The sequence below is a fragment of the Diadema setosum genome, chromosome 10, assembly GCF_964275005.1.
Source record: "Diadema setosum chromosome 10, eeDiaSeto1, whole genome shotgun sequence".
Lineage (NCBI taxonomy): Eukaryota > Metazoa > Echinodermata > Echinoidea > Diadematoida > Diadematidae > Diadema > Diadema setosum.
The window spans coordinates 32,718,326-32,734,155 of NC_092694.1; the positions used below are offsets into that span (position 1 = coordinate 32,718,326).

Genomic DNA, 15,830 nt, shown 5'->3' on the forward strand with positions numbered 1-15,830 from the left:
ATTCAAATAGAACGGGGCGATAATGAGATGCAAATTGGGTGCTCCACTGCGCTTGTATAATTATTATGCAATGCAATAATTTTCTGTGCAATTTCGTATCGAAATTCTTCACTCTTTCTGTTTGTTTGATTTTTTTTTTTCATAGAAAATCTAATGTCACAAAAATGTCTGTAATACTACTATTGCATTTTCTTGTGTATTGATTACGTCACTCTTGAAAACAGAAAAGCTGCAGATATGAAGTGAAATTGAAATTGATATTGAAATTGAAATTAACTGCGCGGTTGAATGAAGGCTGTTATCTGAGGCATAACATAAATGCTGTACTTGTGACTCGTTTTGGGAATACCCAACCAGGTTTTTTGTGTTTGTTTGTTTGTTTGTCTTTTGGACTTGTGATTTGTCTGTAATTCTACAGTATAAAATCATGCATATCTACCGCATAACCTATATGCTCGCAAAATCCAAAATAGTATACCAAGGACTCTCAAAGGAATCCAGCACACCCCGCTCCCAAAGTACACACACACACACACACACACACACACAGTGACTAAAAACCAAACAAAATAATGATCGTTATTGAAAACGTTCGCGAAGCTGGCAAAGAAAAATGTGAAAGAGATTTTATTTTGTTTTGGTTTTTGTTTGTTTGTTTGTTTGGAGTTTTTTGCGTGTTTGCGGGTTTGCGTGTTTGCGTTTTGCTGTTTTTTTTAGTGACGGGTATTTCTCTCTTCACGGATAATAACAACCGAAAGGTATATTAACACACTTCACGAAAACGTTTTGTAAAAGTTTGCGGTGAGTAGAGTTAAGTTCAGGTAGGAGCTACGGGAGAGACCGGTGCGACACCATGAATGCTAGCATGTCTGATCCCCCGTCATTCGCGACAGTCACTGGCCCACTCGCCAATACCCAACTTCTCCTGATCCTCTTGATTGCATGCATGTTGGTTCTGCTGCTTCGGCCGCCGCGGCGGAGACCGAAGACCTGCACCGGACTGCAGCGGCCCCCACGAGGTCCCCGGGAGTGGCCAATGATAGGCTGCATGCCGAGTTTCGCTGCAGGGGGCCATCCTCACGTAGTTCTGGCTGACATGGCTAAACGATACGGGCCGATCTTCGGCACCCACATTGGCTCCTTCTATACGGTCGTTATCAGCGACTTTTCGATTCTTCGACAGGCCTTTGCAATGTCTGGGAATGATTTCATGGACAGGCCGAAAATTGCTATTCTTCATCACCTTGCCCAAGGAAAAGGTGCGTAATGAAATCAGGCTCCATACCATCTCACTTTTTTTTTTTTGGGGGGGGGGGTTTGTTTAATTTCCACAAAAATCTCTCTCAAAGAAAAAAAAAAGTAATAAAAAAACAAAATCGGAAAAATCACGTCTGGCCACTTCTTATTGGTTTTGTGATGGGCACAAGAAGTCGAGAGATTCTTTGTTTAATCATATTTTATCTTTAACATTTGGGGCTGTGCTCTATCCCAAACCACGCAGCCTATGGTGGGAAAAATAATGATATATATCTATTTACATTGACGATAAGAGAGAAAAAGAGAAAAGAGAGGGAGAGAGAAACAGTGGAATATAATTCATTATACGTGTGTGCATTTTTTTTTTATTTATTATTATACATGTGTATAGATAGGCAAATAGAGTATATTACAGGGATTTTTTTTTTCACTGCCTGGGCATTATTCTTTTATTATTCTATTACATATTTATAATATTCCTCCAAACAAATGAACAACAAAGCGCTTTGTAAATAAACGATGAACTATCGTGTCTCACGGGATCACATTCCATATCAAGAAAATAAGAGTCCAAGCAGACGCAATTTTTTGTGTTTTGTGACCCTGCCCCACAAAACCAATGAAAAGTCGCCAGACATGAATTTTGAAAGATTCTGAAAGAGCAGACTCTAAGCTTTAAAATGATGTAAAACTCAATTCAAATGGACTCTCCTAACCTACCTAAATACTGGAAAGAAAGCAAACACTCTGGAAAAGTGTGAACTGAGAAAAGAGGCTCTAAAGTACACGGTCTATTCAAGCGCTATCTTTACTAAGCCGTGCTAGCTGTGCCATGAAAGGGACAATTAAAACACGGGATGTAAACCACAGGAGCAACAACAATGAAGGGATTATTATAATTAAGCTGACATTAAGCGTGTTCTATTAACACATTCTGCCCATGATTAAATCTAACTTTCAAAGCAGTAACGGCATCCTTTCAAAAGATATTAAACTTGAAAGTGAAGAGTGTGCAAAGGATTTCAAGACATGAAAAGCGGCCTCTGAAGACAAACCTGATCATTCTATTCTTCCCCAAAAAGGGTTGTAGAAAAACTGCTAAAAACACACTTTCTCATTCATGTTATGATTCCAAACTGAAGAATAATGTAGAAGAAGGATGGCTCTTTCAGAAAGTATGAAAAACTCAAGATTGACTTGGTTGCACCTTTTCACCTTTTTTGACTCCTCACTTAAAATCAAAGGCTGCGACTTTTTGTTTGTTTTGTGGTGCACGGCCACTTTTAGTCTGTCAATAGATTTTCATTCTATAATATTCGCTATTAAGATTAAACACTTTGATTACTTACATAAGTATAGAGAATGTACTATTTTTCTTATTATACAAACACAGATTTTATTTTTTCTAAACTTGGTAATACAACTTAATGTCGAATTACGTTGACACCAATGAAACCGAATAATATGTTTTCATCAAAAAGATAATTTCTAATACCGTATAATCCACTTTCTTATGTCAGTAAATAGTGTATGAACATATCCTTGACACTCACTCAAATGTATTATACACGAATATTATAGTGTTTTTTTTATATACATATTATGAAAATATGGTTTTGGTTGACTATAATGCTACTTAAGTCCTGACATCGTTCTTTCAATGCTGGTAAATCTAATATAATATGCTTGAACGCCCCAAGTTCTTATGTTTTAGTGACAACGAGTATTACTGGTAATAAATGACTTATACCTGTGCGATGGTGAGTGTCGTAGCTTTCCCGAAAGTCATACCTCATTCCCCTTGTGTGGTCTAAACAGTATGGAAACAACCAATAAGAAAACAAAAGAAATGTTTGACTTGGTTTGGTTTTATTTCTGCCTTTTTCCAAATCACACATTACAAAAGAATACATACATTTAGAAAATAACATTACACGACGCATAAACTTAGCATACTGTCTTACAAATTGATTCAAAATATACTGTACATACATACACTGTGAACATGACGGTATTCGATGTATAAGACATGCAGCATATCACCAAAAAAAGTTCAGAAGGAAATCGTGAAAATAACAATTGAAGAGTTGGTTTGCAAAAACAGATAAGTCCATATTTGCCAAATGGAGATATTTGCGATTTAAGGTCAATAAAAATAAAAAGAATAATAAGAAAAATTTTGCTTCTTTTGACCATAACTTCAAAAATATGCCTTTATGTAGTGACCAATATACATTTAAAAGGTATTATTTTGTACTCTATGACAGAGATCGTACTTCAAAATCTTCAAAAATGGACTTATTTGTTTTTGCAAACAAACCCTACAATTGTAAATTATCTAAAATTAATGATGATGGATTATCCATTCAGAATATGTCATTACAATAAACGAAATTGGAAAAAATAAAAAGGGAATTTGAATGAATCGATTTTAAAATTGTGTACTTCTAGACATATGTAATAACAGAAAAGCAGAAGACCGCGATCATAGGCAACAGCTTGTTATAGATCGAGGCCTTGGGGTAAAATTCGAAACTTGAATTTGACTTACATAACTGTATACCAGACATGTCTACAAAAGAAAAAGAAACCCCCCCCCCCAAAAAAAAAAAAAAATACAATACGACACAAAATATAAACACACACACACACACACACACTCACACACACACACACACACAAAGCAGTCAGATATTCTTTAGCAATAATATAATGATCAGCTGAATATTCTTGCATCAATGTCATGTGCTAATTGTGGCGTCACACACTATTTTTTTTTTTTTTTTAACTTAGAGTTGCTTTGGTGTCGGAACAATACAAGCTATTGCGTCAGTTTCAATAGTAGTAGGATATTGTCGATCAAAGGGATTTTTTTCCAATGGTATTCATTCATTTCCATTTAAATGATACAAAGGCATTAAAATACAAGATGGTACAACTGCTCAGTAGCAAAGTAACATAATACGGACACCAATTACCAAACAATAATTGTTTGGTTATTGGTGTCCGTATTATGTTACTTATATCCTTCGTGTGTACATTTTGCTTTTTTTTTCTCACAGATGCACAATTACAACGTGATGTAAACACACAATATCTAACAATGTCTAATATGTCTGAATGAAAACGATTGTAATAAAAAGATTTGCAATTATTGTAAGACACAAACACGCACCATCACATGGACATGCACACACAAATAGATACTTATACATAGCCACAGACATAGGCAGACAGACAGACAGTATAGGCGACAGTACAATATATTATAGACACGTACACATTCAATCCAGGAAGTGCCAGGAAAATAACGCGGTGAAAACCACATTGCCTCACCTAATTTCCATGCAAACGTGATTGCAACTAATTCCGCAAGCACTGCTTTGAGAAAACATGTGACACGTTATATGTTATATATACTTCTCTTTATCTTACGCATGTTCAAGTGAAGTTTTTAAACTGATTTCCCTTTACGAGATTGAATTTAACATGAAAATGAATCTGGGTTTCACTTTGGCAGTCAACCCATACCCACAAAAATGCACGATTCCGATTCTCACGTGTAATCATTACGTTAGGTGTTTTTTTTTTCTTTTTAAATACTAGGAGTTCCCTAATAGTCATGTGATGTTGGTTTGACACATGAACATGTTCGGATTATTTGGCGTAAATATCACGCGAGAGTGCCTTGTATGTAGGGACAGAAATTTTTGGTATTATTCATCCTATGCTCTATTGTGGAATTGCAGATTTACTTTCATCACCGTTTTGTATAATCACACAATTATGTTTGTTTTATAAAGCATCAATGAGAATCCCTGTTGATATAATTAAGTAATTTAGAGAAATACTGATTTTGCTGTCGTTATTATTCCTTTTTTTTTTTGCCCATGTTTCAGTCGTGCCATTTTGTACCTGTGTTGGTTTGTTTTGTTTCGATATATTGCGAAAGATTGCATTAAAGCAAAACAGCAATATTAAAGAGACATCACAACAGCTTGGCATTGAAAGCATGAAATTGGAAAGTTTATCAACTTCGTTGTTTCTTTCATATCTGATATCGCAGGGATCATAAGCATGCCGTTTGGGCCTAAGCAGACGGAGCAACGTCGATTTTCCTTGTCAGCCTTGCGTTCGCTTGGTATGGGCAAATCAAGAATGGAACAAATCATTGTTGAGGAAGCGCGCCATCTAGTGGCTCGATTTGTCAGTCGTAAATCCAGCGCTTTCTTGCCTTACTTTGATCTGGCGTCATCCGTGACCAACATCATCAGCGTATTCACTTTCGGAAAGCGAATCGACAGTGATGTCGATGAATTCCTCGATGTCCTGAATAACATTAACGAAATTCAGCGTTGTGTCGCGCCCTTTAACTTCTTGCCACTTCTGCGTTTTGTTCCAGGAAGTGGCTACAGAAAATGCCATACTCTGCAAAAACAAATTGACACGTATTTCCAACTCAGAGTTAAAGACGCAAGAGAAGGCTGTCCAGAGCAGTGTTTCGTTAGAATGTATGACAGCAAAATAAAAGCAGCCAAGACTGCAAAGAGTACGGAGGCCTATTATGACGAGGAAGATCTCCTTGCAGTTGTAACTGATCTGTTTGTGGCTGGATTTGAGACAACGGCCAATACGCTCCAGTGGGCTCTCCTCTTCATGCTGCGACACCCTGATGTACAGAAAAGAGTGCAAGTCGAAATGGACCATCACATTGACGCAGGTCGTATGCCTAGCCTTTCTGACAGGGCGAAATTGCCATACACAGAAGCAACTCTACTCGAGATCCAGAGGATAGCATCTGTCGCTCCGCTTGGGGTTCCGCACGCTTCCAGCAAAGATTCTGTACTCGGAGGCTATGTCATTCCAAAGGGTACGGTTGTTCTGCCCAACATTTGGGCTATCCACCATGACCCAAACCTTTGGGAGTACCCTGACCAGTTTAATCCAGAGAGGTTCCTGGACAAGGAGACTAATAAACTTCGACGGAGGAATGAACTTATTCCATTTTGTACAGGTATACGCGCATCTGCTGTAGTAGCTCTTTGACAACGACAACTAATGTAAACCAATGACAACATTTATATATTATGTAAGCCAATGACAAAGAAATGTTTACCCCAATATCATGATTCTAAGATCTCTTAAAAATAGATATCACAACATTCATGCTGATTCTCTGTCCATTATGAAGAGCTTACTAGTCTTGCAAAAGGGCCTAAATTCATTTTAATCATTTGGTAGTTCGTCACATGTCTTAAGAGACATTCACCGTGTGCATCACACTGACTATAATCCAACTCTCAAAAGTTTCATGAAATTTGTTGAAAATCGATTCGAAATTCATTTTTTCTTTCAAAACGCCCTCAATCCAAAACAATTTTCTTTCAAAAGGGACTTTATCCACATTTCATCTATTCTGTATTTTGATTGACTAAAGCGAAGCCACCATTGGATTTCCTGACCAATAAGAAATCAATGCTTAACCAGCTGTGCAAAATACTCCGTGTCAGGATGTGTTATGGAATTAACCATACCAAATCATCAATGTCAAAGATGACGATGATAATGATGGCGATGATGATGATGGTAATGTCGATGATGTCGATGATGACGATGATAATGACGATGGTGATGATGATGATGATGATTGTGATGGTGATGGTGATGATGATGATGGTGATATTGATGATGACGACGATAATGATGATGGTGATGGTGGTGGTAATGTCGATGATGACGATGAAAATGATGATGGGGATGATGACGATGGTAAGGTGATGATGATGATGATGGTGGTGATGACGGCGATGACGATAATGATGGTGATGTTGATGATGACGATGATAATGATGATGGTAATGACGATGGTAATGCCGATGATGACGATGGTAAGGTGATGATGATGATAATGATGGTGATGACGATGATGGTGATGGTGATGACGATGATGGTGATGATGATGGTGATGATGGTGATGACAATGGTCATGATGATGATGGTGATGATGATGGCGATGATGGTGATGATGGTGATGACGATGACGACCATAGTGAAGAATAAAGATGTTGATGGTCGAAAAGAGACAATAAACCCTATTAAGAAGCATACATTTTCCTCTCAATCTGAACGCTTTCTTTGAAATCGTAATTATTGTTTTACGCCTGTATTGACTTTTGCTTTATTTTGAATAGCTGATCTTCAAGAAGTATGCAATTGTTTGATTAATCATGCTTGGTAGAGATTGCTGCTATGTTGGGCAAGCCTGCTTTCTGGTAGTACGGACATGGTGATGAAGGTTTTTAAGATAGTGGTTATAAACGATCTCACTATCTGGCATGAATGGCATGAATAGGGTATGAATGCTATCAACCGAATGACACGTTAATTATAATAATCGCGACAGCAAGATTTCGCGAAAAGGTTTTGTTTTGTTATTGAAATGTTCTTCTTTTTCGTTTTCCTCTCGTAGGGCCTATTTGTTAAAATTGTGCCATCAACTTAACTGTAATGAAATTTAAATTGTCATCATTGTGAAGAAAAAGGAGAGTGATACTGTAGATATGGTATTTACAGTCAAGATGTATTGAAATGTAAACAGTATGCAAACACGGGTCCATTGCCTTTAACAAGCATTTCAGCTATTATGGTCATTATTCACTCATTCATTAATATTCATTCATTTTTTTTTCAATCTCCAACAGAACTTGTAAATACAATTTTTCACATGAAATATAAATATATATGCATGTCAACATTGCAAAATATGATAAGTTAAATTCATGGATATACAAATGATAGGGTGAACAAGAAAAAGCACAACGAACATTCTGAAGTTTAGAAAATGCAGGCGATGGGGAGGCATGCTGGAGAAGCAATTGTATAGGGTGCATTCCCCAAACATAATGTAACAATTATACATTATATCATTGATCTTTTACTTTTTACAGGGTTGCAGCATTAAATGTGTCTTTCTATTTATTCACCAATCTTTCTACTCAACAACCAACCATTCTCATTTTTGCTTGTTTCTTCTTCCGAATCTCTGTGACAGGACGTCGCAAGTGTATCGGGGAACAACTCGCCAATGCCGAACTTTTCATTCTTTTCACGCATCTCATGCAGCGCTTTCATTTTCGGGTACCGAAGGGAGTCGCGCCACCTACGTTGCAGACCTGTTGCCAGGTAACACATTCCCCTTTAGCATTTGAAGTGTGTGCCGTTCCGCGGAATACGCTGTAAGACTGCCTGAGCGTAGAGGCTACAAAAAGGTAGCGGAACCGGGGGGGGGGGGGGGGGGGAGGGGTGGGGTTGCGACCCCCCTTTTCCGTCTCAGAAGAAGAAGAAGAAGAAGAAGAAGAAGAAGAAGAAGAAGAGAGGGGGGACCGAAAAAACACCCAAACAAACATCACAACACCCATGGATTTGCTCTGGTTCCATCCTTTGATTCTTCCCGTGTAACTACCCCCCCCCCCCTCCTTGACAAACAAACCCCTCCTGTCCCGCACGGCCGTACCCCCCCCCCCCCCACTACACTGAAAAAAACTGTTACAGGCCGACCATGATCGCGTGCATTGTAGTCAAATAAAACGAGCAGGACAAGTACAACTATGTTCGTCCATTGTACAGTCGAAGAAGCTCCATGTTTTGTTTTGTTTTGTTTAGTTTTGTTTTTGTTTTTTTTTAATGTTTGAATCTCCATGTAACAATCAAGGAGGCACTAACCTCCTTGGTTCAAATCTGCGTAAATACTACAGGCGACTCCCGTTAAAAAGAGGTCCCTTGGGATCGGCAGTTTTCTTTCGTTATGACGAAATATAGCTATCAAGTATAATGATGATACTCTTGTAATAAAAAAAAAAGAAAAGAAAAGAAGATATTAGTGATGGTGATTTTGATTTTGGAACCTGCATTTTGACCTCGCTGTTACGAGAATTTCGTTGTAACCGTGTTAGTTAGAACGGGAGTGCACCGTATCTAGGAGGTATATTTTCTTAGTCTATCACGAAGGTATCTTTCAACGTGTATTACAAGTAAATAGGATACTAACTCATGTTTCACTGGGTGGTGGGGGGGGGGGGATTAATTAACACAAGCTGTACTTTTGATGCAGGCTTCCTACTTTGTTTTTTATGGCTAGTACTTATTTTTTTTTTTTATTTCAAAATGTAACATGTTATTATACATTGCTTTTCGATAATTTTTGTACGTGAAAAACAAATATCAAAATGTCATCGTAAAGTAATAATCATTGTAACTCAGTTATGTTAGTTGTTGTGAACACAACGTGGAAACAAAATTCAATTCAAATCAATCAATGAACGGTGTTCGTTGTTTTTGAAGCAGTATAAGGTACAGCGAAACAAATTCATCCTTTGATTCTCCAAAGAACCATGCAGTCATATGAGCGCTTCCGCGTTGCCACTTTCGATCTCACAATATTGCACTAGATTGCACAAGGATGAGCAATCTCACACCTACTGTATAAATTCAACTTCTAAACATTATTATCTCATCTCCATGTTGTACGACAACGCCTCGTTTAAGTGAATCGGTACGTATGATTTCTTTTGTATAGGTCATTTATTTTGAAAATATGTTAGCGAGTGAAAGACATGAAATATTTTTATGATATATTTTTCTCGTTTCTTCTTTCTTCTAAGGTGGAATAATTATGATTCAATTCTTATTTCTTATTTATTTTCCAGGAAAGGATGGAAATGAAAACTGTTATAAACTGGAAGATGTAGACACATTTGAATAATTGTGCCAATTAGTCCTTGCGTAAGTTGTTAATGTACATTGTAGGTTCAATGTATTACGTTTTGATCGTGTATGTGATATTGTATGCCAATATGTTTCAGTTTCTGTTACAGTTCTTGTAATGCCTTTTGATGCACCTATATTGTATTGTCATTTCTGTATACTTGTTGCGATGTGAAATATGCGAATAATTTGCATTTCGGACAAATAAAGTAAATAAATATAGCTTTCATGATAATAATTATGGTCATACATTGTTCTTGTGATAAATCATTTTAAACAGGACACAGCCTTCGTCTGATTTGCCTTAAATCATCTTTTTCAGTTTCAGCACAAGTTTGAAATACCAAAGTAATCCACTGTTTACGGGAACTGATTTTATATGAATCATATGAAGATCTATGTGAAGATACGCCATACCTCACACTTGCGGTTAAAATTTAAAGGACGGATGCATTGTGGGTGCTTCTTCGATGTGTTTTCTTTGGAGTAATTTCCTAAGCCTCCTTGCTTCATGTTTTTATATCTGGATAGCAATAACATGTCCCACAAGGATCACAAGAAAAAAGACGCCGTAGCAAATTGGTAGATGGTTGTTCCGAAAACAAAGAAAACAAATAGAAAGACAAAACAGACAGAAAAGAAATCAAACACACAAATGATTGTTTAAGATATTTGTCATATGAGTACGAACTATTGATTTTAAAGGGATGGTACAGTATTGGTGGAGATGAGAATTGGGCTTTTAACTTTTTGCGAGATACCAAGAAAACACTTTTGAAATAGTACAGAGCATACCATTTTAAGAGGAATTCAAAGTTTATTTGATGAAAATCGGGTTTAGAATGACTGAAACATGCAAAAACAAAGTAAAACAAAACGATCGTAACAAAAGGTGTGTCCCACACTTTATTAGAATCGCTCTGTTTTGGATATCTCAGCCATTTCCAAACCAATTTTCATCCAATTAAAGTTGAATTCCTCACGGAATTACCCGCTCTTTCATATTTCATAGGAGGTTTCTCATTATCTCATCAAAAAATGTTAGAAACTTGAAATTAGGTCTCAACCAAAACTATGCAATCCCTTTAATCAATCCGTCTCATAATCTCAATAATGATGTTTATAGCGTTCAGTAATCAATACCTGACATTGTCTTTTTAATTGACGATAACTGTTGAATCGCTGCTACAGCGAAAAAGTAAAGAAACAAAAAGACAATACAGAAATAGACAAAGACCGAAGAGAGTTTTTGAAGCAGTTTGTTTATTTTTGTGTTGTTTCACAAACAATTTTAATACTTTAGTGTCCTTTCAATAAGATTCGAACGAAAAAGAACAAAAGAACAAAAGAACAGTTGATTACCCTGTAAAATGACATTGCCGTTGAACACACTTGCTTCTATTTGTAAGACTAATGTATAAAATTCGTACTACCCGAATATCGATATGTGATTTTTTTTTTCTTTATATCAATCGAATTACCATAACAGTTACAGGTTTCCTTCATGCTTTTGACTGCCAGTGTGATACAATGAAATAATTTGTCCAAAGTTTAGACGACAAATCCGTTGTTTTAGTAAAAAGATGTGAAGCGATGTCCCTTTTTACGTGTCTATCTCAAAAGAAGAAAGAAAAAATTACTTGAAGTATTATGTATGGTAAACAAGCGAAATTAAACGTATTACAATTATTATTACATCCGGGGTTTTTTTTTCTCTCTTTGGATGTCTTTTAACAGTTGCCTAATATCTCATATGAACCATGAAAAACGTGAAAAAAAAAAAAAACGTATCATGATATAGTTATTATCATTATTGCTTTGACCAAGCAAACAAAACAGTGAGACACCTTTTTTATGATATGCTAAAACTAATTTGCTAACAAATCTCTCTGTCAAAAAAAAAAATGTATTATTAAGTAATGGATTTGGAAATATTATACAGGCACTTACGCCTGCACACACATACACATTCCTTTCAAACTACTAGTAATATCTATTAGGCATGTATACTATTGTAAAATATGTCTAAAGATATGAATTATGTCTGTTTCAGTATATCTGTGTTTGTGTTTCGATTACCCAATGTAGTAAGAAAATAAATAAAAATATATCACATGCATGCATACATAATAAATTATACTTGTAATATGTAATATATATATCATATATCATATATATATATATATATATATATATATATATATATCATATATCATATATATATATATATATATATATATATATATATATATGTGTGTGTGTGTGTGTGCGTGCGTGTGTATGTGTGTGTGCATGTGTGTATGTGTGTGTGTGTGTGTGTGTAGGGAATCCAAAGTGAAAACGGGTGCAAAATCAAGCACCCCCATTTAACATTTCAGCCAATACCCTTCATCTTTCCTCCAAGTCTAAGTTCCAAACACCCACCTCACTGCTTTCTTTCCTTTATTTCGCAGGTAAGAAAAATACATTCCTTTTTACTATTTTCTGATCAAATCTGAAGTATAATAAATTCTTTCTGTTTCTTTCTGTACACACTATTTTTATGTTATTGTGTATAAATAGATAATTGAATGTAATGCCTGGAATGCTACAGTAAATGTCTGGGTTGAGTATCTGTATGAAGTCGGAAGTAGCAATGATCTTAATTATCTACGTTGTACTGCGCAGCAGGAGAATGAGTTACAAAATAGAAGGTAATGTCATTGTATTACTGATATATATATATATGTGTGTGTGTGACCGTGCACCTCAAAACGAACATAAAGTCGCACACACTGATTTTGCGTGAGGACTGAAATTAAGTGAAATGGGTCAACCTAGCCGAACTTGACTTTTTCATATTTTCTGAAAGAGCAAGTCTTCTTTTACATTATGCTAAAATTTGGTATCATAAAATGGGCAGGAAAGTGTGTTTTTTTTTAGCAGTTTATCTCGAATATTTTTGGTAAAATAGTGTGATTAGGTGTGTCTTTACAATTTTTTTTTCATTTCTGAAAAACCTTGTCCACACTCTCCACTTTCAACTCTAATAACTTTTGAAAGGATAGCGCTACTGCTTTGAAATTTGGCATCAATTATGGACAGAATGTGTTAATGAGGCATGCTTAATTTCAGTTTAATCTGATAATCCCTTCATTGTTGTTACTCTGGTGGTTTACTTCCTGTTTTTTGTCCCATTCATCGCACAGCCAGCACGCTTTGGTAAAGATTAAGCGCTTGAATAGACACTGTACTTCAGAGCCTCTTTTCTCAGTTCACACTTTTCCTGAGTTTGTGCTTTCTTTCCAATATTTAGATAGGTTAGGAGAGTCCATTTGATTTGAGTTATACATCATTTTAAAGCTTAAGGTCTGCTTTTTAAGAATATGGTCTTAACTAAAAATTCATGTCTGGCGACTTTTTGTTTGTTTTGAGGTGCAGGGTCACATATATATATATATATATATATATATATATATATATATAGAGAGAGAGAGAGAGAGAGAGAGAGAGAGAGAGAGAGAGAGAGACAGTTGTATGATTTATGCCAAATGTGTGGGCCTATACTGTTAAAACAGTTGGTCTGCGGTGTAAGGTACAAGATTAGCTCAAGTAGCAGCTGTGAGCTCCACCCATTTTAGTATTAGCCTTTTATGGCTTAGCAAGAGCTGCACATTCACTCATCAAAGTGTAGAATAAGGTTAACAGGAGGTAATGGAATATGTAACAGTAATCGATATAATTCAGATACATTATAAAGTTACATACTGTCAAGTGGGATGTCGTATTTGTTTGTGTGTTTGTGTTTTTTTTTTTTTTGATATTGTCATTTTCATCATCGATTATTGTCTTTATAGTATTACAGAGTACAACAAAGATAGAAGCTATCAAAACTTTTTTGATCTCACTGTATTCCTACTAGAAAGAACACAGTGTCCCACAGTGTACAACACAGTGTGAAACACGGAGTGAACACATCACTGTGAGCACAGTGTGGAATGCTTTACATTATTAACCTCGAGCGTTTTATCATTGTGAACACATTGTGTATCATTAAAGCACAGTGTGACACAGAACATTACTATGTGAACACTCTGTGAAAAACACAGTGTGAAATCAGCTTCACATCGTTAGAATTCGAGCGTTTTCACATAGCCGTCTATGTGAACACATTGTGAACACACTGTAGTTGGACACTGTGTTCTTTCCAGCAGGGAAATGATGGTTTTAATCATTATCGACTGGCATCATTACAATGTTAGATGAAATCGTTGAAGACATCTCTAGTAGATACGCTGTAGTCGCTATTAAGTATTTACGTGACATGAGATTAACAAGTAGGCATACAAAGATTAAGATGCAGGGGCGGATCCAGGAATTCCGTAAAGAGGGGGCGTGTTTGCAAAAATAAAGGGGGGCGCACGCACCCCTCCCCCATTTTTTTTCTTTTTATTTCTTTTGTTTCAACAAAAAATAAAGGGGGGGCGTGCGCCGGTTGCTGTCCTCCCTGGATCCGCCCCTGAGATGCCTTATCATAATTATGTCATTGATATGGAAACAAGGTCACAGTCATTTATTATCATTCTTGAGCATGATGTTATAATTTTGTGACTTCTGACAGAGCTTTGATCTTTGTAAAGCCAAAGAAATGTAGCGGTATATTCTGATATCAGTGATGGATTCAGTGTTCTTCTTTGGAACCTTTCTGGAAATGGATTTTCATTCACATTTTTGAGACGCTACTCGTAGTTTAGTTCCAGCCTTTCAGAATAAGTCACATCAAACACGTCCACTTGTTCGACCTCTGAGAACTACTTGATTACTTAATATTTGTAGACCTTAAAGGACAATTCACCTTAGTGTACCAAGCATAATATGCTTTGAGTGAATGCAGCAATATTAGTAAAACACATCAATGAAAATTTGAGGAAAATCAGAAAATCCATTCAAAAGTTATGATCCTTTAAGTTTCTGCACAGTCACTGATGAGACTGATGAAAAGACTAAGCAGGTTATGATGTTATATGAGTAGAACAATACAAAGAAAATATAAAGCGAGAATTTTATAAAATTGCACTATTTGACAAAAAGTACACATTTTCTCAAATTGTCACTGACGTAGGTCAGTGGGAATATTATCCCCTTTTGAAAGCGGCAAGTCAAGTACTCTTATTATGCGAGGAAGTGTAAACATGTTGTATTTTCTTTATAAGTATTTTTTTTTATATCGTTCTAAAGGTAATAATAAAATCACAAGCTGTAGTAGTCTTCTCATCCAGCGCTGGCGGCAGTGGAACTTCACAAATTCATAACTTTCGAACATAATTTTTTTTTATTTTTCTTAAACTTTTACTGATGTGTTCTATTAATATTCCTGCCCACTTTCTGAATTCACTTGCATTGTTTATGAAAGGGAACTTGTCCTTATAGTGATAGGCCTACTGTGGATTTAAGCATAAACCGAAATACACGAACATTTATTGTATATCAGATACACCTAAAAGAAACATAGCATTGTACCAGTGCGATTTAGTATGTCATATTAAGATACTATTACGTGTAGTACAGAAACAGACAGTGACAAAAATCTATCATTAGAAGAAGAGTGTCTGTGAGGAAGACTATTTCAGACAAACACAAATATCGATCGCGCTTGCATTGTATCTCATCACGAAGTACTACCAGGCGACACGGGGCATATTAATACACAGACTGTGCACACTCGTACATCCGCGGGTTAACAGTTCTTCGCAGATCTGCCAGTTTCTGTGCTGGTTTGTTCTTCGGTCAGCTTAGTGCACATTTCCTGTGTTTCACCACTCTCCATTTCG

General features: G+C 36.3%; 1 protein-coding gene across 1 annotated transcript; it reads left to right on the plus strand.

Moving 5' to 3' along the window:
* The first annotated feature begins 853 nt into the window (after nt 1-853).
* On the plus strand, nt 854-8,496 carry LOC140233950 (cytochrome P450 2U1-like). Its single transcript, XM_072314037.1, has 3 exons — nt 854-1,259; nt 5,324-6,271; nt 8,309-8,496. Exons 1-3 carry the CDS (start codon nt 854-856, stop codon nt 8,494-8,496), a joined length of 1,542 nt encoding a protein of 513 aa, XP_072170138.1.
* Nucleotides 8,497-15,830: the final 7,334 nt, after the last annotated feature.